This window comes from Heterodontus francisci, chromosome 45, assembly GCF_036365525.1.
Source record: "Heterodontus francisci isolate sHetFra1 chromosome 45, sHetFra1.hap1, whole genome shotgun sequence".
Lineage (NCBI taxonomy): Eukaryota > Metazoa > Chordata > Chondrichthyes > Heterodontiformes > Heterodontidae > Heterodontus > Heterodontus francisci.
The window spans coordinates 6,056,139-6,079,926 of NC_090415.1; the positions used below are offsets into that span (position 1 = coordinate 6,056,139).

The 23,788-nt window shown below is 46.2% G+C and overlaps 1 protein-coding gene across 1 annotated transcript in view; it reads left to right on the top strand.

The window, feature by feature from the left end:
* LOC137356160 (deleted in malignant brain tumors 1 protein-like) overlaps positions 1-20,963 on the top strand; it is a 38,245-nt gene extending 17,282 nt beyond the window's left edge. The window contains exons 8-17 of the mRNA XM_068021974.1: positions 1,412-1,726; positions 2,497-2,802; positions 4,129-4,434; positions 6,621-6,923; positions 8,809-9,105; positions 11,254-11,568; positions 13,033-13,326; positions 16,198-16,485; positions 18,236-18,352; positions 18,931-20,963. Of these exons, the coding sequence (XP_067878075.1) occupies positions 1,412-1,726; positions 2,497-2,802; positions 4,129-4,434; positions 6,621-6,923; positions 8,809-9,105; positions 11,254-11,568; positions 13,033-13,326; positions 16,198-16,485; positions 18,236-18,352; positions 18,931-19,010 (2,621 nt within the window). The 3' untranslated portion in view covers positions 19,011-20,963. The remainder of the gene's footprint in view (positions 1-1,411; positions 1,727-2,496; positions 2,803-4,128; positions 4,435-6,620; positions 6,924-8,808; positions 9,106-11,253; positions 11,569-13,032; positions 13,327-16,197; positions 16,486-18,235; positions 18,353-18,930) is intronic.
* Positions 20,964-23,788: the final 2,825 nt, after the last annotated feature.

Sequence of the window (23,788 nt, forward strand, 5' to 3'; positions counted from 1 at the left end):
ATGGCATCATCTGTCGTCCGATCTAGGTGATAAATCACAATACAGTCGCTATAAATGGGCGCACACTGGTAGCTACCCAGGGCTGAACTTGCCCAGTCTGGCCTATATGTGACTCCGGACTCACAGCAATGTGGTTGCCTCCCCGCTGCCCTCTGAAATGGCCTGGCAAAGGCACTCAGTTCAAGGGCAATTAGGGATGGGCATCGAATGCATGGCCTTGCCAGCGATGCCCACATCCCATGGCAGAATAAAAACAAAAATGCAGAACAGACTCGAGTGTCTCAATGATCTATTCCTGCTCCTTTGTTCCTATATTCTGGTGACGCGAAGGAGTGGAAAACGTTTCCTTGTGAAAGAGAAAGAAAAAAAATCACTTCATCACAATTTAACTCATGTTTGATTCCAGATCATTGAGGTTCGAGAGGTTCAAACTATCAGCGCAAGTTGGAATCCTTTTTTTTCCTGACAAAGAGGAGGTCAAGGGGTGACATACTAGAGGCTGTCCCTTAAAGAAAGATAGCAAGGGGCTCCGTAGGGTAGACCCTGAGAAAATATTTTCGCTTTCCGTGAAATCTTAAGCCCAGGGCCATGAGTATGAGATAGTCACTAATAAATCCGGCCAAGAATTCAGGACAGGAGAAACAGAAAGTGTCGAAGTGAAAGGGTGAGCAGGGAAGAAGGAAAAAAAGGGATAGGGCAGAGAGCAGGAGAGATTAAATGACAGAGATGTCACAGAGCAAATGGAGTGCTAATAGTTGTGACAAAGGACAAAGTATTAGTCCAGAGAGAGTGTTAATGGCAGAATAATGAACAGCTCTATCCAAAAGCAAAAGAAAAACCCGTTTCAGAAAAAAAGTCATGCTCTGAAATTGTTGAACTCAATGTTGAGTCAAGAAGGCTGCATAGTGCCCACTTGGAATGTGAGGTGATGTTCCTTGAGCTTGTTTTGAGGCTCGCTGGGACACTGCAGCAGGCCAAGGGCAGACATGTGGGCACGCGAGAGGAGGGTGGTGAAAGCAACTGGAAGCTCGGGGTCAGACTTGCAGAGGTCAGGACAATCTGCTTGGCCAAGGGAATGCCGAGAAAGTGGAACTCTCCTAACATGGGTTGGTTGAGGAGAATAGTAGAAATGCACTTTGGGAAAAGCTGGGGAGAAGGGAATAGCAGGATTTGCAGTTAGCGTTAGATGAAGAGGGTGGTAGGAGGCTCAGGTGGTGTATAAGGGCTGGCACGGAGCTGTTGGGCCGAATGGTTGATTTTTGTGTGCTGTGAATTGTATATAATTCATTCCATGCCATGTCATTCGTCCCCATCTTTTTGGATTACGCAACAGGGCAAACGGCATACATTTCAGTGAATTTCTGTCATGCTTTTTAGGGTCATTAATCTTGTATTCCTTGTGGTTTTTCAGATAACGCTAAACTTCGACTGGTGGATGGGCCCAATTCCTGTTCGGGTAGAGTCGAGGCTTACTACAATGGCACCTGGGGCACTATCTGTGATTCCGGGTGGGACATTCTGGATGTCCAGGTTGTTTGCAATCAGGTCGGATGTGGGTTTGGCCAATCGGCCATTTCCGGTGGCCAGTTTGGAGAAGGGGCAGGCCCGATTTTGCTGGACAACGTCCGGTGCAATGGGTCCGAGTTATTCCTGTGGTCCTGCCCGATCCAGACGATCAGCCCCCGGACCTGCCGACAGAAGAACGATGCTGGCGTCATTTGTTCAGGTGCGTATCTGCCTTGTGGAAGGGAAGGGTGGAAGTAGGCATGGCGAGAGGGTGGACATTAGTCGTGGGCACTGCCTCCAGCGGGTAGTGCCACATATCGTAACGGAGATGCGGTCACCTGCACGAGACATCGCACTGAGGACCCGTCTGCCCTCTGGTCGCATCTTTCTGCCATTCCCTCCATTGCATAGAGTCACAGAGCCATTTTCCTTGTCTACCTTATCTAATGTCATAATCCTGTCCACCTCTACTAAATCTCCCCTCAATCTCCTTTGTCCTAAGGAGAACAAACCCAGCTTTTCCTACCTAACCTTGTAACTAAAATCCCTCGTCCCTGGAACCATTCTGGTAAATCTCCTCCGCACCCTCTCAAGGACCCTCACCTGCTTCCCGAAGTGTGGTGACCAGAACTGGACGCAATGCTCCAATTGGCGCCCAACCAGAGCTTTATAAATGTACCATTATAAAGATACAAGTCCAACAAAATGTATTTCATGGGCTGTTCCGCATTTCAGGATGTGGTGACAGGCACTGCACAACGTCTCCCATTTTTAACTGTTCATTTGGGAAATGTTCGTGTCAGGTTAACGTTGGCCTGCAGTGAACAACTTACATCCAGTGAAATGATGATGAAAGAACTCTTTACTGTCATTATAATGAGCAGAGTATACTCTTTGTGGCAATGACACCTGATATTATGCCTCTATTGATTTATATGCCATTGCGGTGCGATACAGATTTTCGATTCACTGTATTTTCTTTTGACCCAGATCAGTTACAAAGCCCAGAAATAGATGTGTTAAGGACATCCAGTATATTTGCTCAAGGGGAGTCTTTCAGCATTCAATGCGCCTCGCCCAATTACTACAAGGGAGGAACATTTCAATTGCAAAAACTCGGCGAGTCCACCTCTGTGAGTTCCTTGGTGGCAGAAGCAAAGTATTCCAACGTCACATTCACTGTCAAAAACATCAACATGAGCCAGAGCGGATATTACACCTGCATGTATCAGTTACAGAGAAGGGGAAAGTTGTACAATTCCACCATGAGTGACAGAGTCAAGATCACTGTGATAGGTAAGTGATCGTCTAGGTTTGAGCCAGTAGGCTTTTTTTGTTTAGTTGTTCATGGGATGTGGGCGTCGCTGGCCAGGCCAGCATTTATTGCCCATCCCCAACTGCCCTTGAGAAGGTGGTGGTGAGCTGCCTTCTTGAACCGCTGCAGTCCATGTGGGGTAGGTACACCCACAGTGCTGTTAGGAAGGGAGATCCAGGATTTTGACCCAGTGACAGTGAGGGAGCGACGATATAGTTCCAAGTTAGGATGGCTCAGAGGGGAACTTGCAGGTGGTCATGTTCCCATGTATCTGCTGCCCTTGTCCTTCTAGTTGGTAGAGGTCGCGAGTTTGGAAGGTGCTGTCTAAGGAGTCTTGGTGAGTTGCTGCAGTGCATCTTGTAGATGGTACACACTGCTGACACTGTGCGTCGGTGGTGGAGGGAGTGAATGTTTGTGGATGGGGTGCCAATCAAGCGGGCTGCTTTGTCCTGGATGGTGTCGAGCTTCTTGAGTGTTGTTGGAGCTGCACCCATCCAGGCAAGTGGAGAGTATTCTGTCACACTCCTGACTTGTGCCTTGTAGATGGTGGACAGGCTTTGGGGAGTCAGGAGGTGAGTTACTCACCACAGGATTCCCAGCCTCTGACCTGCTCTTGTAGCCACGGTATTTATATGGCTACTCCAGTTCAGTTTCTGGTCAATGGTAACTCACACGATTTTAATAGTGGGGGATTCAGCGATGGTAATGTCATTGAATGTCAAGGGGAGATGGTTAGATTCTCTCTTGTTGGAGATGGTCATTGCCTGGCACCTGTGTGGCGTGAATGTTACTTGCCACTTATCAGCCCAAGCCTGGATATTGTCCAGGTCTTGCTGCATTTCTACACAGACTGCTTCAGTATCTGAGGAGTCGCAGATGGTGCTGATCTTTGTCCAATGGTCAGCAAACATCCCCACTTTTGACCTTTCGATGGTTGGGCCTAGGACACCACCCCGAGCAACTCCTGCTGTGATGTCCTGGGGACTGAGATGACTGACCTCCGACAACCACAACCATCCTCCTTTGTGCTCGCAATAACTCCAACCAGTGGAGAGTTTTCCCACCAATTCCCACTGTCTTTAGTTCGGCTAGCGGCTCCTTGATGGCATACTCGGATAAATCCTGCCTTGATAGCGAGGCTATGTTGGGAAGCTTAGGCAGTGGGAGCAAGTGTGGGAACAATTCAATCGTTCTTTCAAGGTGTTCTCATCCTCGGCACGGTAGGCTGAGTGGCCTCGTTCTGTGGTTATGTGATTTTGCAACACTTCATTGGCTAATTTAATCTCCCTCCCTCCCTTTCATTCTAGAAAAGCCAACCAAACCAAATATTCAGCTCTTCCGAGACTCTGGCAAATATTCCATTGGCGAGTTTGTCAGCGTTAGGTGCACGGCCTCCACAGTCTTCACCGGGGCCATCTTCCTCTTGCTCAAGATTGACGGGGCAACCTCGGTGACCTACCAGGCCGTGCCAATGGCGGGCTTCGCTGTGACCTTTTCCATCGCCAACATCACATATGCTGACGATGGACATTACGCCTGCTTGTTTCAGCTAAAGCGCTCGGGGAAGCTCCACAACTCGACGGAGAGCGACCGGGTGAAGGTGACCGTGACAGGTAAGGAGAGGCATCCCTTCAGAGCTCCAATCAGGCTGATCTGCATGGCTACCAAAGTCCATTTTCAGCCCCGCTGGTAAGGAGCTCGATGCCCCTTGAGACGGGCATAATGGAAGCCTATTTGTGAGTTCCCTCGGGTTCCTGCAGCATCAAGGACTGGAGGGTGCACGATCCAGTTTGGTGTTTGAATGTGCGAAAGGCGTCGGACTCAGAACTTCATGGAAGCCTTTGGGAAGCAAATAGTAGTGGCAGGCAAATTAATATTTGGAAGGGCTGTAATTTGTCACATGCGGTGATGCAAAACAGGCGATATTCAGATCAGCGCCACCCCCAATCCTTTTGATGCCAGACCTGGTATTTGATTCCGTTGTCTGCAATGCCACTAGACTTCAGGCACTGTGCATAACGGAAGGCCGAATGGTGACTGCCCACTGAGTGACACATCCCGCCATGAATTTTCAGTCTGTAACCCCCGTTTGCGTCACTTTTACGTGGGCTCCACAGATGCCCCCATCCATTTGCATGAAGTGAGAATGAATTCTTTCGTTCTTCCCTGTCGCTTCCCAATTCAGGATTCCCTCTGGGTAAGATATTGTGGACGAGACTTTTGACTTTTGAGATTGCACCACACCCTCCGTCAGTTAAACACGCCGCCTGGCTGTCAGTCCAATTGAGGACAATAGAATTGCCTGTAAGACGAGGCGTGTAAGGGTGGCTGATGTGATAATCCTGATTTTCCCCTGCCTGTGCTCATTCTTGCTGTCAAACCCCTCCAGGGCCCTCACCCTTCTCTATGCCCATTTTGTGCACGCAACTGAGTCCAATTTCTATCCCAAGTTGTTGCTTTTGTTGTTCTTGGTGGTCCTTGCCAAGACAGACATTCAAACATACTGTGCTTCCACCGCCTTTTGAGGAAGAGATCTCTGAAGTCGCATGACCCACTGTCTTCAATGAGCGACCCCTTATTTGTAAACATTGACCCCCTAGTTCGAGAATCTCCCACAAGGGGAAACATCCTTTCCACATCCGCCCTGTCAAGACCCCTCAGGATCTTATCTGTTTCAGTTCAGTCGCCTCTTCCTCTTCTAAACTCCAGCGGATACAAGCCTAGCCTGTCCAACCTTTCCTCATAAGACAGCCCACCCATTCCAGGTATTAGTCGAGTAAACCTTCTCCGAACTGCCTCCAACGCACTTACATAATTCCTTAAATAAGGAGATCAATACTGCACACAGTACCCTAGATGTGGTCTCACCAATTCCCTGTGGAACTGAAGCATAACCTCCCTACTTTTATATTCAATTCCCCTCGAGATAAACGACAACATTCTATTAACTTTCCCAATTACTTGCAGTACCTGCATACTAACCTCTGGTGACTCATGCACCCGGACACCCAGATCCCTCTGCATCTCAGAGCTCTGCAAATCTCTCACCATTTTGATAATATGCTTCTTTTTCATTCCTCCTGCCACAATGGACCATTTCGCATTTTCCCACTCGGGCTACGTTTGCCAGATCTTTTCCCTCTCACTTAACCTATCTGTATCCCTTTGTAGCCTCCTTATGTCCTCTTCACAACTGACTTTCCTACCTATCTTTGTGTCTTGAGCAAATTTAGCAACCATACCTTCAGTCCCTTCATCCAAGTCATTTATATAAATGGTAAAAAGTTGAGACCCCGACACTGATCCCTGTGACACACCACTCATTACATCCTGCCAACCAGAAAATGACCCATTGATGCCCACTCTCTGTTTCCTGTTGGCTAACCAATCTTCTATCCAGAACCCCCTAGTCAGTATCGTGATGATAATATTCACATGTTAAGATGTAACCAAAATTACTCGATTGACAGATATTCTCTGAATAACTTTCAAGCGATGCCTTTTGTCACAATCCACGAGATGTGCTTCAGTCATGTACATCTCCATTCCCAATATGCTCTTGGTGATTAAAAACATGGAAGGGAAATGGCTGATGCGTGTGGTTATGTTATATTTCTGAATGGGTGGGAAATTCATCTTGCCCTCTGCTCCAGTCCTCACTAGATATTCAGTTGCATTGACTTCACTATTGGGCGGGATTTAGAATGGGCGACAGATGCGGCCCCTGCCCATTTTACACTTGGCCCATGATGGTACGGTTTGATCGGGGCCACCAGCTCACTCTCTTCTTTCGATGCAGATAAACTGCAGAGGCCGTCGATTTCCGTGTTGCGCTTGTCCGCCGCATTTGTTCAAGGTGAAGCCGCAAATTTCCGATGCTCCTCCTCCAGCGTCTTTGCGGTGATAACATTTTACCTCTACAAAGTCGGGGAGTCTGGTGCTGTTACCTCTGTGGGGCCGATCTCAGCATCCAGCGCCGTCTTAACTGTGCAAAATGTAACCTTGCACCAGGAAGGCTTCTTCACCTGCATGTTCCAAGTGCTGATCAAAAGCAAGCTGTACTCGTCAACTCACAGCGACCGGGTCAAGGTAACAATCGCAAGTGAGTCGCCCATTCAAATACTGTCCTTCTGAATTCATTTTCACTTCTGAAATGCATGTTCAACCAGGATACATCATGCGATGAACACTGCACAGAATGACAGGCCTTTGGCGAGGCTTCAAAGGAGATTTATCACAATGCTAGCTTGGGCAAGGGAATGTGGTTTTGTGCTTGAGCTGGAGGATTCTGCCCCAATTCTAGGACACCGCAGACTTTCGAAAGGATGTCGAGGCTTTGGAGAGGGTGCGGAGGGAGGTTGACAAGAATGGTCCCAGGGATTCGGGGACTTCAGTAAATGTGGAGAGACTGGTGAAGCTGGTATTGCTCTTCTTAGAGCAGAGAAGGTGAAGGGGCCGAGTTAATCGAGGTGTTCAGGATTGTCAGGGCTTGTCAGAGAATAGACGTGGAGGAAGCTTGCTGACCGTCAGGAGGGTCAGTGACGAGAGGGCAGAGTTTTATTAATGATTTGGACGTGAATATAGGAGGTATGATCAGTAAGTTCGCAGGTGACACGAAAATTGGTGGTGTAGTAAATAGTGAGGAGGAAAGCCTTAGATTACAGGACGATATAGATGGGCTGGTAAGATGGGCAGAGCAGTGGCAAATGGAGTTTAATCCTGAGAAGTGTGAGGTGATGCATTTTGGGAGGCCTAACAAGGCAAGGGAACATACAATGAATGGTAGGACCATAGGAAGTAGAGAGGGTCAGAGGGATCTTGGTGTATTTGTCCAGAGATCACTGAAGGCTGCAGCGCAGGTCGATAAGGTGATTAGGAAGGGATATGGGATACTTGCCTTTATTAGCCGAGGCATAGAATATAAGAGCAGCGAGATTATGATGGAGCTATGTAAAATGCTAGTTAGGCCACAGCTGGAGTACTGTGTACAGTTCTGGGCACCACACTATAGGAAGGATGTGATTGCACTGGAGAGGGTGCAGAGGAGATTGACCAGGATGTTGCCTGGGCTGGAGCATTTCAGCTATGAAGAGAGACTGAAAAGGCTGGAGTTGTTTTACTGAGAGCAGAGAAGGCTGAGGGGGGACCTGATTGAGGTGGACAAAATTATGAGGGGCATTGATAGGTTAGATAGGAAGAAACTTTTTTCCCTTAGCGGAGGGGCCAATAACCAGGGGGCATAGATTGAAGGCAAGGGGCAGGAGGCTTAGAGGGGATTTGAGGAGCAATCTTTTCACCCAGAGGGTGGTTGGAATCTGGAACGCACTGCCTGAAGGGGTGGTAGAGGCAGGAACCCTCACAACATTTAAGAAGTATTTAGATGAGCACTTTAAATGCTATAGCATACAAGGCTACGGGCCAAGTGCTGGAAAATGAGATTAGTATAGGTAGGTGCTTGATGGCTGGCACAAACACGGTGGGCCGAAGGGCCTGTTTCTGTGCTGTATATCTCTATGACTCTAAGATAATTGACAACAAATGCCAATGGGTTGTAGGCGTTTGTTTATTTCGAACATGATTTGAAGACATAATTTACTCCTCAGTTTGGGGCCATTCTGTCTCTCTTCCGTATTCTATCATACATTCCTGCTTGCACATTTATAACAAAACCACTCTGTGAAGTGTGATCTGTAGTGACACCTTTCCACCAGTGCATCAGCTCCAGCGAGCGGTGCCTGTGATTCCTGGATTCCAGCTCTCGATTCCTGCATCTCCTGGCCCCACTGCATCCAAACCACAGTGTCATCGCCTTCCCGCTTTTGAAATCCCGTTCTCAGTCTGTTCCCCCAGATTGAGAATCCGGAGTGCTCAACGCAATGTCGAGCTGAGAGATGTGAGTTGCTTGGGCTGCCTTGCTGCACCCATTTCAGGCAGTGTGTGTAAAAACAGCTTTTCCCGGCATACCATTCACCTGTGTTCTCTTTCAGGTAGCGTGGAAAGACCCATTATCTCCATGAACACGGAATTCGAGAAGTTTCCACAGGGCCAATTGCTCACTATCTTGTGCACAGCCCCGAAACCGTACCGCACGCGTGACTTCCACCTCTACCAAGATGGTCTTTTGGCCAATGCTCGGATGTCTGTGCGGGACTTTGTAGCCGAGTTTACCATTGCAAATACAAGCATGGCCAATCAAGGGGATTACACTTGTGCGTACCGAACGACGATAGTGGGACGAGGGTACAACTCGACCCAAAGCGAAGCCCTTTCAATAACCATCGCAGGTAGGCGACTTCAATAATGACAGTGAAATCGGACATTCAGGAATGGTCACGAGCACATCTACAGTCATGTGGCCCAGCTGGTATTCAGTCTTTCACCACAAGCATTAACACACTCTCTGCCTTTGTCCCATGACTGCTTTGTTATATACTCTCTCCTACCCCCCTTGCCCTATTAAAACACCTTTCCCTTTTGTTCTCACATTTCCAGCCTCAGCAGCGTTTTGTGTTTATTTTAGCGACAATTGTGGAGGACCACTCTAATCCTGTTCAGGTTTTGGGGGTATTATTTTGTCGTGCATGGGGATAGACAGTGGGTGGCATTGCATTTTCCATGATTTCTTGCTTATAAGGGGAGCAATTTTAACTTTGAGTAATCGTGTAGAATAGGCGGGATCAAATGGGACACTTCATCAGTTAGCGAGAGGGTGATATCAAGGCAATGCTGACAGTGTGGGTTCAATTCCCCCGACTGGCTATGGTCATTCATGGTGATCTACCTTCCCCTTGTGGTGATCATCAAGCGATACATTAGCAATTCTCTCTCTCTCTCTCTCTCTCTCTCTCCAATGTCGAGAGATGCCCGAGGCCTTCTGGGATTGCAGCTACAACAAAAAAAAAAAATTGGGCACTCATTTACACGCCACGAATAACTTCTCCTTCCGTTGCAGTTCATCGGATGGAGCTAAGCGGGGAATGGCTTTGAAATGGGCGTGGCTGAATGGTATTGGTCCCTGTGGATTAGGGAGAGGTGTTGGGCAGTGGGTGCAAAATGGGCAGTTTCCCATCGGCTGCCTGTTACGTGGTTTAGCCAATAGTCCGCTTAACTGACTTCAGTGGAATTGATTATTGGGCGGCCGGTACAGCACGGATCCTGACTGCTCGTTTTGCGTCCGCTCTGCTGTTCAGCCGAGCTGGTGCGTCTGGTTTCTGCGTTCTAACTACCACAAGTATTAGTGTGTGATGTGAAATTCAAATTCGGAGTTTGGTATTCATCTTGGGCAGCAGTGCATCAAGTTCCCATTAGACCACCCGAAGGTGTATCCCAGTCCATTGTCGTTGATGGTACTGCCGCTCCGAATGGGCAGCCGGTCCAATACCACCCGATATTGCCACTGCTGGGGATTGACCGCTCACCCATTGGACGTCAATGGAGCTGAAAGGCGGGTGGGATGTATTATAGGCGGCCGATAGGCTCCAGCCCAAGACGAATTTCAACCTCAGAGTGTTCGGGCAACTGGGCAAAGGCTTCGATAAGGAACAAACAGTTGGACGAGTTGGAGATGCCCCATAGAAACCCCCTGCAAGGGGACAGTGCGAGGCCAGCAGAATGGGCAGAGTGGTCGCAGGTGGACTTTAACACTGGCGGGCGTGAGGCGACGCATTTTGGTAGAAGGAAGAGGGAGAGGCAATGTATACACATTGGCACAGTCCCAAAGAGTGTGTGCAGCAACAGAGGGACCTGGGGGTGCCTGTGCATCGATCTTTGAAGGTGGCAGGGCATATTGAGAAAGTGGTCAGTAAAGCAGAGGGGATCTTGGGATTCGTAAGGAGAGGCACAGAGTACAAAAGCAGGGAGGTTATGCTGAACATTTATGAAGCTCTGGCTGGGCCCCAGCTGGAGAATTGTGTCCAGTTCTGGGCACCACACTTCAGGAAGGAGGTGAGGGTCCTTGAGAGGGTGCAGAGGAGGTTTACCAGAATGGTTCCAGGGATGGGGGGGGATTTCAGTTACAAGGTTAGGTTGGAAAAGCTGGACTTGTTCCCCTTAGAACAAAGGAGATTGAGGGGAGATTTATTAGACGTGTACAAGTTTATGACAAGCTTACCTAGACTAGACAAGGAGAAGCTGTTCCCATTAACACAGATTGAAAGTCTTGGACAAAAGATGCAGGGGGGAATATGAGGAAGCACTTTTTAATGCAGTAGGTGCTAATGGCCTGGAACTCGCTGCCCACAAGGGCAGGGTGGAAGCAGAGATGATCACAGACTTCAAAAGGAAGTTGGACGGCCAGCTGAGAGAAATAGATTTGCAGGGGGTAAGGGGTTGAGCCGGGGAGTGGGACTGACTGCACAGCTCCGTGGAGAGCTGGCGTGGACTCGATGGGCCGAATGGCCTGGAGTGTAACACCTCTTTTATCACCCGAACAGAAAGCATGGAGCAGCGACTGGTGAACGGGAGTAACCCTTGTGAGGGCCGAGTGGAGATCTCCTTCGGCGACAGCTGGGGGACCATCTGTGATGACCAGTGGGGATTGCTCGACGCCAAAGTTGTCTGTAGTGCTCTGGGGTGCGGAAACGCTGTCGCCGCGCCAACGCACGCTCGCTTCGGAAGGGGCGCCGGACCCATATGGTTGGACGATGTCGCCTGCCGCGGAGATGAATCGGTGCTGTGGTACTGCACGTCCAGGTTTTGGGGTCAGCACAACTGCCATCACGGAGAGGATGCCAGTGTCATTTGTTCCGGTAAGGGCAGTGCCATTCTAAAATATTCCCATCCTAATTGACAGTTTTACCGTGGAGAACAAAATGGTGCCATTTTCAAAGCATCGTGGTACACAGAGACATTTTGGAGAAGCTATTCATCTTGCGCTCATCAGAACAGTCCGCAAGAATACTCATGTAAGGGAAAGCAGCAGATTTAAACTGTGTGAGAAAAGAGTACTGATTGGTTGGCAAGTGGACTCTGACTGGTAGAGGCGTTGCCATGGAGAATGCACCAGTATTGCAGTACATGAATTTCAATGCCAGGGCGATGCTTGGTATATTGGCCGCACATCACAAAGACTGGTGCATTGTGTCAAACATGTCCCTTCCGCTGTTCGCAATGGGCAAGGTACAAACCGTGCCCAACCAGCCTGTGCTTGCGGTATGCAAAACATAGTGTCCAACATTAGATGTGATTCCGCGATTGCACAACATTTGCTAAATAATCCTCAGTGTGCTAAGAATTACGCTGACAACCAGTTTAAGATCATCAGTCGGGCTCGAAGTGTGGTGCATCTGCGCGTACTGGAAGCTGCATATATTAATACACAGGGCCCTGCTCTTTGCAGACAGAAAGAACATGTGCACACATTGCGCCTGTTGCAGCTAAACAAAATAAGTGACAGCCATTCCGTGGTTCATTCCTCAGGGCAATCCTTGACCAATCAGGGTCAAGATGCCTGGTTTAAATTTCAAGTAAAGCTGGGCAGGTAACTGTCAGTCACCATAAACTGGTGCATTCTCCATGGCAACACCTCCACCAATCAGAATCCACTTGCCAACCGATCAGCACTCTCTTCTCATACAGGATAAAGTTGTTGCTCTCCCTTACATTGGCATTCTTGCGAATTGTCCTGATGAGTGCAAGATGGAAAGCTTTGACAAATGTCTCTGGTTTCAGCAATACTCAAGTTCTGTATCACCAAATGACATAGGCAATTTCAGAAAGATAGTGGCATTCAATATTTATCTTATTATGAATTAAAACGACAACAAATGCGCATTTTTGTGAAGAAGCTTCAAACGAGAAGACTAATTTCTTGACTTATTTTCTCATCATGATGTTAGACACTGATTTCATGAGATGGCTGGCATTATTTGCTTGCACAAGTAGTCAATATTTTCCCGCACACTTGTTGTAATGATGTGGAGTATTCCAGATAGATATCCATCAGTCAGGAGTGATCTCTCTCTGTCTCTCTCTCCCTGTGTTTCCCCCTCTGTGCTTCCGCCCCCTCTCTGTCTCGTCCACGCTCTCTGTGTCCCCCTCTCTCTCTGCCCCCTCTCTTTCTCTCTCCCTCCCCTTTCGCTCCCTGTCCGCCCTATCTCTGTGTCCCCTCTATCTCTGTCCCCCCTCTCTCTGTGATAGTCAGCTATGAAGATTGGAATTGGTGCATGTTTGTGTTTTAATTGATTCCCCTCTACATTGCTGTTTTGTCTCAGGGATCAAGCCGACAATACTTTTGGAACCCAGCTACAACGTATTTCTGAAAGGGGAGTCGGTTATTATAAATTGCACCATCGGAGAACGAAACACAAGCCGAGGAATTGACTTTTACATCAATAACATTTACCTGACCCACCGAGACCTCCAGCAAGGAGTCAATTCCGCCACCATTCAATTGACCAATTTAACTGAGAAGGATGCTGGGATGTACAGCTGCAAGTATGGAAACCAACTTTCTGGGCGATACCTAAATTCTTCTCTCAATGCCTCCGTGTACATCGCTGTAACAGGTGAGAAGGCTATATATTTTCATGCATATGAAGATCACACTGCATAGATGCCAACTATGAAATAATCTCGCAGGAAAGGTGGAAAGGAGAGCAATATATATATTCTTCTTTTGGGCCTCCTTATCTCGAGAGACAATGGATACGCGCCTGGAGGTGGTCAGTGGTTTGTGAAGCAGCGCCTGGAGTGGCTATAAATATATATATATATATAAAAAGGGCAGAATGAACGAATTATGGAATGAAAGGCAGGAAGATTGAAAGGAAGAAAGCAGGAAGGGAAGACAGGAAGACAGAGAGAGAGAGAGAGAACGAAAATGCAGGGCAGAAAAAACAGGCAAAAAAAAAGAAAGGACACATAAATTGTCTTTTATATCAAGGACCTCTCACAATCTCAGGGCTTCCCAAACACATGTTGCAGCCCATTCAGTAACTTCCAAGTTCAGCCACTTTGGCAATGCGGGGAAGGAAACAGCTCTGTTGCGCACAGCAAGATCCCACCACGAATAACGTGGTAGGCAAACTGCGTCACCCGCTTTGCTGATGTCGGGCACAGGATAAATGCTGTTCCCCGGGGCAGAGAGAGAAGTCCCCTGCATTTCTTCCAGTCATACCATGCGGCTGTTCACATCCACCTAAGCTGTGTTCCTTGTTCCGTGCCATTTATTGGGGCAGAATTGAGTGAATTGAATTTAGTTGTGTCAAGACTGAGGTGCGAGGAGTGCACTGTCTATTCGAGTTCTACTCGCCACAGGTCACAGCATATATTTACATTTTCCCACTTACTGATATCATCAATCTTATATTCTATTTTTCCCAGAATTGAACACACTAACCAGGTTTCTTTAATGAGCTATAACATTTTCAGTTTATTATAAAACAACTCTAAACCAGTAATGAAGCAAAATATAAACACACAGATTGAAATTTTAAAGTTCCCTTTTTGCCATAGCCCCTCACAGTCACACACTCACGCATACACTGGTTAACTGGAAAAATAAAAGGGATTTTTATTCAGAGCTCTGTTACAGACAAAAAAGAAAACCACTTGAGCGTAATACGTGCTAATTCTTGAAGAAAACAGCAGATGAGATTGTTGTGTTCCAAAACTGGCACATAATCTGGCCTCCGAGTACACATAGACGGGTCACTGGGATCTGTTCCAACAGTTCTTTTCAGGCAGCTTTGAGAAATAATTTAGCAGGTTTTTCTTCAAAGATGGGTGGCGAGATGAGTTGACACAGTGGACTTCTCAGGGTCTTTTAGAGAGGTGCTGGAAAGCTGAGCTGGGTTGTCGTCTTCTCTCCTTCCCTGGGAATTCCCTTCTCCTTCAGCTGGCTTGACTGTTTAAACATTCATCAAGAATTGAGTCTCTTCCTCCGTGACACTTTTTCAAAAAAAAACCAGAAGTACTTTCATAACACCATACATTTGTTCGATAAAATGTCTGGATCCCTCGAATGGTGTCACCTAATCATTTACTCATTGCGGTCCACAATTTTCCCACGTTTGAATGCTGAGGGCGATTGTGGTCACTAGAAGTGTCAGTTTCAAAGAAAGGAGGGAGGGGTGAAAGAACAAGGAATAAAACTTGCCTTTCAGTGTCATCCCTTGGGAAATTCAGGACGTCCAACGCATTTTATAGACAATTAAGTACTTCTGAGATGTAGCCTCTCTTGTATTGTAAGGGGTAAAAAGGAAAAAGAAATTGATTAATTCAAATGCAAATTAGATCTGTTTCACATAATAACATTTTTGGATACAGTATGTGAGACATTTAAGAGACATGGCATGTGGTAAGTTTAACAGGAAGGATTTAAACATTATTCTTTTCAAACACTCAGTCAGGCAGGTTCCTTCTGACCTGCGAATTGTGCGGGAACAAATTGAGGACTCAATCGAAAAGTTGTTGTGCTTAATAAGGTTAATTTATTTGTATGGATTTAAAAACGGGCACCGGTTTAAGATATTTATGGAAAATTTAAATTGATTAGAGAAAATGATGACATGTTTAACAGTTTGAGAAAGAAAATAATTTTTAAAAGCTGCTCATTCCTTTACTCCCAACAAATAAAAGCTTCAACAAGATCCAGGGTCAGAATGCTCAACTGTGTTGCCAATAATTCGTCGTGCAATAAGCTGAAGTGGCCAGCGCCTGTCAATTGCAGATGCTCCTTCCAACACCTGTTGGGATCCTGCCTCTTGACTGCAGTAAAGGTCTCTGATGAATGCAGCCTTTTGTACCCCTTTTCAGGGCATGGGCCTGGGTTATTATATTGACAGGCTATGACGTTTCCCTTAAAAAAACACGTAACTCAATTATATTCTGAGGTCTTTGTTTAAACCGCGGGGTTTGAACCCGCCCACAAAGTTGCTCACCTTTCTTTCTGTACTTTTTAATCTCAGGAAGCTGCTTGTAGTCAATCTTCCAGATAACGATACTTGTAGAATTTGTTAGAACGCGAGGCCCCATCTTATCTAAGTTGCACAGTCTCCAAGATCTATTCTTCAGAAATACAAATACCGATGTCATTCTCTTCACTTGCGCTATCTCTGTTCCCTTACGATAACATTGTTAGCCTCTCAGTTCGGCAAGTTCAGTAGGTTTATTTTTTCAAAGGGTTGAAAACACAATTCTGATCTCAGCACTGTCGGATAATTCCTTGCTGAGCATGATGGTTAATCTGGTCATGCTCACTCACAGACCTTCAGCCACATTAGTTAAGGGCAGGCACAGTTGGTTCACCTCGCCTGCAGAGAGCGCCAGGCTGTTTTGGCTTTCTAATGTACATTAATTTCGAGTATAACGGTATAATTACATGCTTGCCGACGTGTCTGCGGAACTTTCATTCATCCGCGTGTTCTTCGAAACAGATCCTCTGCAAAAGCCTAAAATAGACTTATTCACAGTCGGAGGGAAAAATCTCATTAACTGCACGGTTCAAAATGGCACAGCAAATGGCACGATGTACTTATTGGAAGTGGGTACCAGTGGATCGAGGCAAGTGCAACGTTTGTCAATGCCAAATTCTACCTTCACCTTTCCCTTAAACAACAGCGGTGATAGTATTGAAGGTCGCTATGTTTGTTCATACGAAGTGCAAGTAAATGGAAGATTACTCAACTCGACTTACACCGAATCTGTTCTCGTTGCCGTTCGAGGTGAGTGAGGTTTGCATTGCAAGCATTTAGAATTGCCGGGGCTTATCAGGAGGGGAGGCCCTCAATTTAAGGCGACATTGAATTGCATAGAATTACATAGAAGCTATCGCATAAGAACAGGCTATTTGGCCCAACTGTTTATTTATTTTTTATTTAGAGATACAGCACTGAAACAGGCCCTTCGGCCCACCGAGTCTGTGCTGACCAACAACCACCCATTTATACTAACCCTACAGTAATCCCATATTCCCCTACCAGCTACCTACACTAGGGGCAATTGAGGCCGTTCAGCCCATCGTGTCTGCACCGGCTCTCCGAGTGAGCCATTGACTTAGTGCCCGGTCCCCTGCCTTCTCCACCTAACCTTGTCCATTCTTGCTTTTCAAGTAACTTTTGAATGCTTCAGTAAGGTTATGAAAGGTTATTCTAGGTCATGGAAACGTTTCTAACCGGAATGGTAAATGTTAAAATCTAGCCATTCGAAACTAAAAGCTGAGTTGTTATCATTCATTCACATTTAACTTTATTTGAACCCCTCTTGGTAGTCTGGGAAAGTGGACTAACATAGGAAATAGGGCACAGTACAGAAAACCAATCATTTATATGATGCTGAACGCATTCTTTCCTACTTTATATTCGACCCCTTTTTCTTTGCAGAACAGGTAAGGGCATGTGCTGTTGACATTTTCTATGCACTGTGAAGGCAGGATGGTTGTGAGAGAGATAAGCTTGCAGTCACTGGTGATGAATAAGAAGATTGCAATCTTTCCAGTTCTGGGAATGAAGACACAGAAATGTCCAAGCTTTGTAACCTTAGACTAACACACCATCGAAGGAGTTTTATCGTGTCTGTGCAGGACACTTGGTAGAGCTATCTAATTAACCACACACTCTGCCTCTTTACTCGTTTCATTCACTTTCTAGTCTATCTCCAAATCCATTTTGAGAGTTAATATCACACCGATCCCTTACGGGGAGGTGGTGGTGATGCCCCTGAGCTCATACGCTAAAGACCAAGACTAGTGTTGTGAGGCCATTGGTTCAAATCCTATCACGTGAAATTTTAATTTAATGAATAAGTCTGAAATTTTTTGAAACAAAGCTAATCCAATGATGACCATTCAACCATCTGCTTCACTACTGTCCTTTAGGGAAGGGAGTCTGCCGTCCGGACCTGGCCTGGCCTATATGTGACTCCAGACGCACAGCCACGGGGTTGACTTTGAATGGCCTCGCAAGCCACTCAGTTCAAGGGCAATTAGGGACGGGCAATAAATGCTGGCCTGCCCAGCGACGCCCACATCCCATGAACGAATAAAAAAGGACACTCCTAATCTCACGTCAGCGATAAGCTTTACAGGAGGCAGACATCAGCCATTGACATGAGCAGGAGGAGTCTGCGGATGGGTAAAGACAGTGGGTCCATCTTAGGGCATTGATCCATCACAAAGACAACGTTTTCACCTGCTTTACCCATTAGTTGTTGGGAGCTTGTTACAATTCTGTCTAAGATACTTCATCCAGGAGACCAATACATTGATGCCAATTGAATTGAAAAGTGGGTGGGGCCTATAACTGGTGGGAAAATCCGAATGCATCTCTTTTGGGCACCCGGCACAGATGACGTTCACAGCAAGAATTTTTTGGGGAAGAAAGGGTTTCATGTTCAATTGATTGGCGTACAAGAAATGTCTGAAATGATACCGTTAAACTGACTTACATTGGTGTTTTTTTTACAAACTCACTCCAGGATCCTCCAATGTTAAGACGATCATCGGCTGGTTCTTAGCGACTGTGATCCTGCTCCTGATTCTGGTCCTTTTTGTGTATTACTTCAGAAAACCGAAGACGTGCAAGAGTAAACGTGGTAGGATGCACACTTTATGTCGGTGCACTTCTTACTTTCTGCATTTGCAACATGCAGTCAGAAGACCTAACCTTTTGTGGGTCTCTGCACCCGTTGTGACGCTATTGGGATCACTTTCTGCACCCACTGCACCCCGTGCAGGCTGAAATCTCCATTGGCAGCTGGGCGTCCCAGGCCTGAGAAAAGCCGCTTGACAAAAGCAGGTGGCTCTCTGACGGCCTGGGGAGTTGGGGTCGGTGTGGGGCTCCTGATCGGGCCGCCCTCAATGCCCCAACCACCCCCAACACCCTCAATGAGGTGGATATCTGGCCTAAGACCAATTAAGGGCCTGGGGACTGTAAAATCCGGGCTGGATCTTCAGGCCCGGCAGGGGGCGGGATCGCCACCGACTTTTCGATTGGTGGATGGCTCCTGTCCGACAAGGGAAAAAGTCCGGCCGAAGTATCTTTGAAATCGCATTCTGATCGAATCACATACATGAATGTAATATTTATTCTTTGTACGTTGTCTTTGTTCTGCTTTGGATGTGCACCAATGATATTATTTAAATAATAACCTGATGTATTTCCAACCCACAGAATACAGGATTTACGTTCGAGAACGACTGCTTGATGATGTGACTCATATAGAAGCAATAGATGACGATACTACCTTTTAATTGGACAATACTTTGTGCACTGTACTCGGAAGAAAGATACAGTGTGAAGATATTTCAGGACTTGATAGTTGTTATGTGTGGTAGCGTAATGAGCAGTACGACTCTCGCCTCCCATTATATGTCAGTATTTAGATTTAAGGTAGTCAATTGAAGTAGATATTGGCTGGTCATGTAACGAGTACCTGTTGTGATCCCGTTCCTCGTGCACTGGCTTCCAAGATTTAGTTTTTTTTTATCCTGTGCTTCCTGTCAACCTCCTTTTAGCATTTTGCCGGTGCAGGTGGAAAACCCAGATGTTCACCAGTAACAACACCGCCAACATCTGTCAACAGAGATCAAGCTGCAAAAAGTAGCCGTGTGCTGGAGCTAATTGAAATCGAATTTCGACTGCTAATGGGATTGGAGCAGTTCAGAAACAGTTGCGGAATTTCATCGGGGCGGAGACGCAACAATGGGCGCCGTCCCCTCGGCCGCCCACACGGCGCCCACCCGGCATTCCGTTGCACTGACTTGAATGGGAATAGGTATCGGGCAGGGGGCGCCTAACTTGCGGCCGATGGGGATCCCGTCCATTTTGTGCAACTGCCCAGATGCCATTTTATAGACCGTGCCCAGAGTTCCAAATCTGCTTGATGCAACAACACTCAGTTCAACTCAGACTTGTATCAGACAGATTAAGCGACATAGTTTTCATGTGATAAATATTTCCATGCCCACAGTCTAAAAATAACTGGTGGAGATCAGTCTGCCCTCTCAGATGGATGTAAATGATGCCATGACATTATTTCATAGTGGGGTGTGGGGTGGGGGGGAGGGGTATTCATATTTTAGGTGTAATTATCCCTCGACAAATATCAGTGGAAAAGATTACATGACCACTGTGGGATCTTGCTGTGCGCACCATTCGCTGTGGCGTTTCCTCCATTGCAACAGTGACTTTATTTCAAAAGTGTTTCATTGGCTTGGACCCTCCTGACGTCATGAAAGGCACCAATTGAAGAATTAAGAACTCTATTTTAACCTAACAAGTAACATTCGCCAATGTGAAACGGTCCCTTTTTGCTTGTTTTCCGAACTGCTTTCTGCAAATTTCTCCTTTTGTTTGCAAGAAAAGTCTTTACTCGCAGTTAGAATTGGCTCACATTGATTGTAGGAAAGCGAGGGCTGATCTGATCGAGGTGTTTAAACTGGTCAAAGGATTTGTATCACTTAGATTTTTTTAATGCATTCATGGGATGTGGGCATCACTGGCAAGACATTTGTTGCCCATCCCCAATTGCCCTTTGAGACGGTGGTGGTGAGCTGCCTTCTTGAAGCACCGCAGTCCATCTGGTGCAGATATACCCACAGTGCTGTGAGGGAGGGAGTTCCAGGATTCTGACCCAGCGACAGTGAAGGAAGGGCCGATGTAGTTCCAAGCCAGGATGGTGTGTGGCTTGGAGGGGAACTTGCAGATGGTGGGGTTCCCGTGCATCTGCTGCCCTTGTACTTCTAGGTGGTAGAGGCCGTGGGTTTGGAAGGTGCATGCGGAAAAATGGAATCATCAATAAGGGGATATAAATATTGCAGTTCGAGCTGGCCCATTCAGGTTCGAAATCAGGAAGCCTTTTTCCACACTATGAGTGGTAGAAGGTTGGAACTCGCTCCTGTCAAAGGGAGTGAGGCTGGGCGCCAACTGTAACTTTTAAGACTGAGGTTGATAGATATTTTTATGAGGTAAACAAGTCAAGGGATATGGACCTGGGGTGGGAAATGACATTGAGGTACCGACCGGCCAAGATCGAATTGAAACGGGGGACAGGCTTGAAGGGTTGAATTCTTAATGGTTAAAAAATTGTAAATGTAACCACACATCCTTGTTCTGCCTCAAAACTTTATGGAATGATTCAAGACTTAAATGTTCATCAAGGATTTAGATCTGATGGATGGAAACCAATAAAATGCTCACTCTTCCTACCATGCTACTATGTTCTAAGGTTATGACTTTGAAGCCAAAAGTATTTGCATGTGTGATAGTCTGATTGTGTTGGTGTGTTTCTCTGTGAGTGTGCTTTTGTGTGACTGGCCGTTTGTGCATGTTTGTATGTGATGTTATGACCGACCGCCCCATTCAAAACCTCCAATCAAAATATATGATTCAGATTGTGGTGGGAGAAACGCACTGTTAATTCAGTCCCGTCCCTCCACAGATCGCCTAACATATCGTTTTTAAACTCTCCACATTAAAGAAAGACCCAGCCAAACTGTACCATCTATTAACCCCCGAGTGAGGCTAACCAAACCAGGTGTCTTTAAATCAACAAATTAACCGTATAATTAGGAAAGCTACATTCTTAAACACTCCTAAGGTATAAACAACATTTAAAATAGAAAACAATTAGAGTCCTGACAGATTTACGCTCCTGCCAGATGTGGAACAGTCCAAGATTGCTTGAAGTCCTCAGAGCCGTCTTTTCGGGGGGAGGGGGTGGGGGGGCGGATGTTCTTCAACAGTAGAACAGTCCAATTCAGAAGTCGAAATTTTTGCTCCTTCTCCAGCGATGAATTTCAACAACAAACAACTTGCAAAGACTTTTTAATAAATCAACTTAGTTTTAGAACTTTAGAGGGATAAAACATTGTCACAGTCTAACTCCCCTTCCTTCAGTTTTAATGATCAGAGATTTCTGTTTTGGCTTGACTTTTTAGAATTTTGAGAGAGAATAATAAATAAACAGACTAATTTCTCTTCCTTCAGTTTAAATGCTCTGAGAGCCCTCCTTTCAGGTGCTACCACACAGCTGCCTGTCTGTTTTTCCTCTTAGAACAGTCCATCTGCATTATAAGCCAGTTCAAAATTAAATTGTGACAAATGTATCTCCTGATGCTCAGTCTGAGTGGCTGCATCCAGGGCAACGAGAATGCACCCCTTAGATCACAGTTTCCAAATGGCTGCAAAAATGCATTCTTTGACTCAGCTTCTGGAGCCTGCTGCCTTAAAGCAGTATGGCTCCTTTTCCCAGCTTTAAAGGCACACCACATTCTTCCTGAAAAAAAAAGACTCCAGGATCATAACAGTGAGTATGTTTGTGTGACTGTGTTTGTGTGTGAGTGCGCCAAGTGTGGTAGTAATTCGGATGCAGTATCTTATTCATTGTCTTGCACTTTTCAGGATTCTGAAGTGAGGGAGATCAACAAAGCAGAAGCCAGATCCAGATAGTCTTCGCAAACATAATTGGTTTTATTTGCCCCATACAATATATTAACAAAATAAAAAGCACAGTGAAGTAAGTTAACTCGCAGTAGAAAATAATTCAAAGTGTTTTAAAATTCTGTCACTTCTCTGGAAGAGATATCCAGTTGATCATTGACAAAGCAAGTAAAAACAATGCTCATAAAATGCAAATAGCTTATCAAAGTTGATTAAAATACGTTTAAAATGAAGTTGATTAAAACATCGATTGTTGGTGTACCCATGCATGAAAAAAACACAATTTCCATCAATCCACATTATCAAGTTCCTGCGATGAAGACGCAAAGCGCATTCATCCAAATTACTCTGCTGTTGTCATATTCATGCAGAAAATACAGTGGCCATTCCAAAAGATCAAACAGAGACTTACATTTTCCATTGAAATATGTTTTCTTCAGGCCACCATAGTTCTTATTCCATGCACTTTCACTTCATCTACAGCAAATTTGTTGAGACAGCCACATTTTCAACAAACTTGCACCTTATCATCCTTCCAAACAGTGGAAATAGGAGCAGGAGTAGGCCATTCGGCCCCACGAGCCTGCCCCCCCCCCCCCATTCAACTAGATTGTGGATAATCTGTCTCAATACTATTTTACCGCACTTTCCCCATATCCCTTGATATTTTCATATCGGGAAACCTATCCATCTCTGTCTTGAACGTACTCAATGATGGAGCCTACACAACCCTCAGGGGTAGACAATTCCAAAGATACTCTGCCCTCTGAGTGAAGAATTGCCTCCTCAGTTTAGTCCAAAATGGATGACCCTTTATTATGAGACTGTGTCCGCTGGTTCCAGACCTCCCAGCTACAGGAACGTCCTTCCTGCATCTACCCTGTCGAACCCTGTAAGAATTTTGTACCTTTCAATGAGATCACCTCTCATTCTTCTGAACTCTAGAGAATGCAGGCCCAGTCTCCTCAATCTCTCCTCACTGGACAATCCCACCATCCCAGGAATCAGTCTGGTGAACCTTCATTGCACTCCTTCTCTGGCAAGTATATCCTTCCTCAGGTACGGAGACCAAAACTGTACAGAATCCTCCAGGTGCGGTCTCACCAAAGCTCAATATAATTGCGGTGAGACATCTTCACTCCTGTACTCAGATCCCCTTGCAATATCGGCCAACGTACCACTTGACTTCCAAACTGCTTGCCCGCACTTGGATATTAGCTTTCAGTGACGGTATGAACAAGGACATCCAGGTTCCTTTGGACATTAGCACTTCCTGAATCTCTCACCATTTAGGAAATACTCGGCATTTCTGTTTCTCCTACCAAAGTGGATCTCTTCACATTGTTCCACATTATATTCCACAGAATCACAGAGCAATTATGGCACAGGAAGAGGTCATTCAGCCCATCGTGTATGTGCCTGCCGAACAAACTAGCTGCCCAATCTAATCCCACCTCCCAGCACCAGGTCCATAGCCTTCCTGGTGACGGCACTTCAGGTGCGTGTCCAGGTACCTTTTTAAAGAATTGAGGGTTTCTGCCTCCACCACCGTTCCTGGCGGTGAATTCCAGACACCCACCCACCCTCA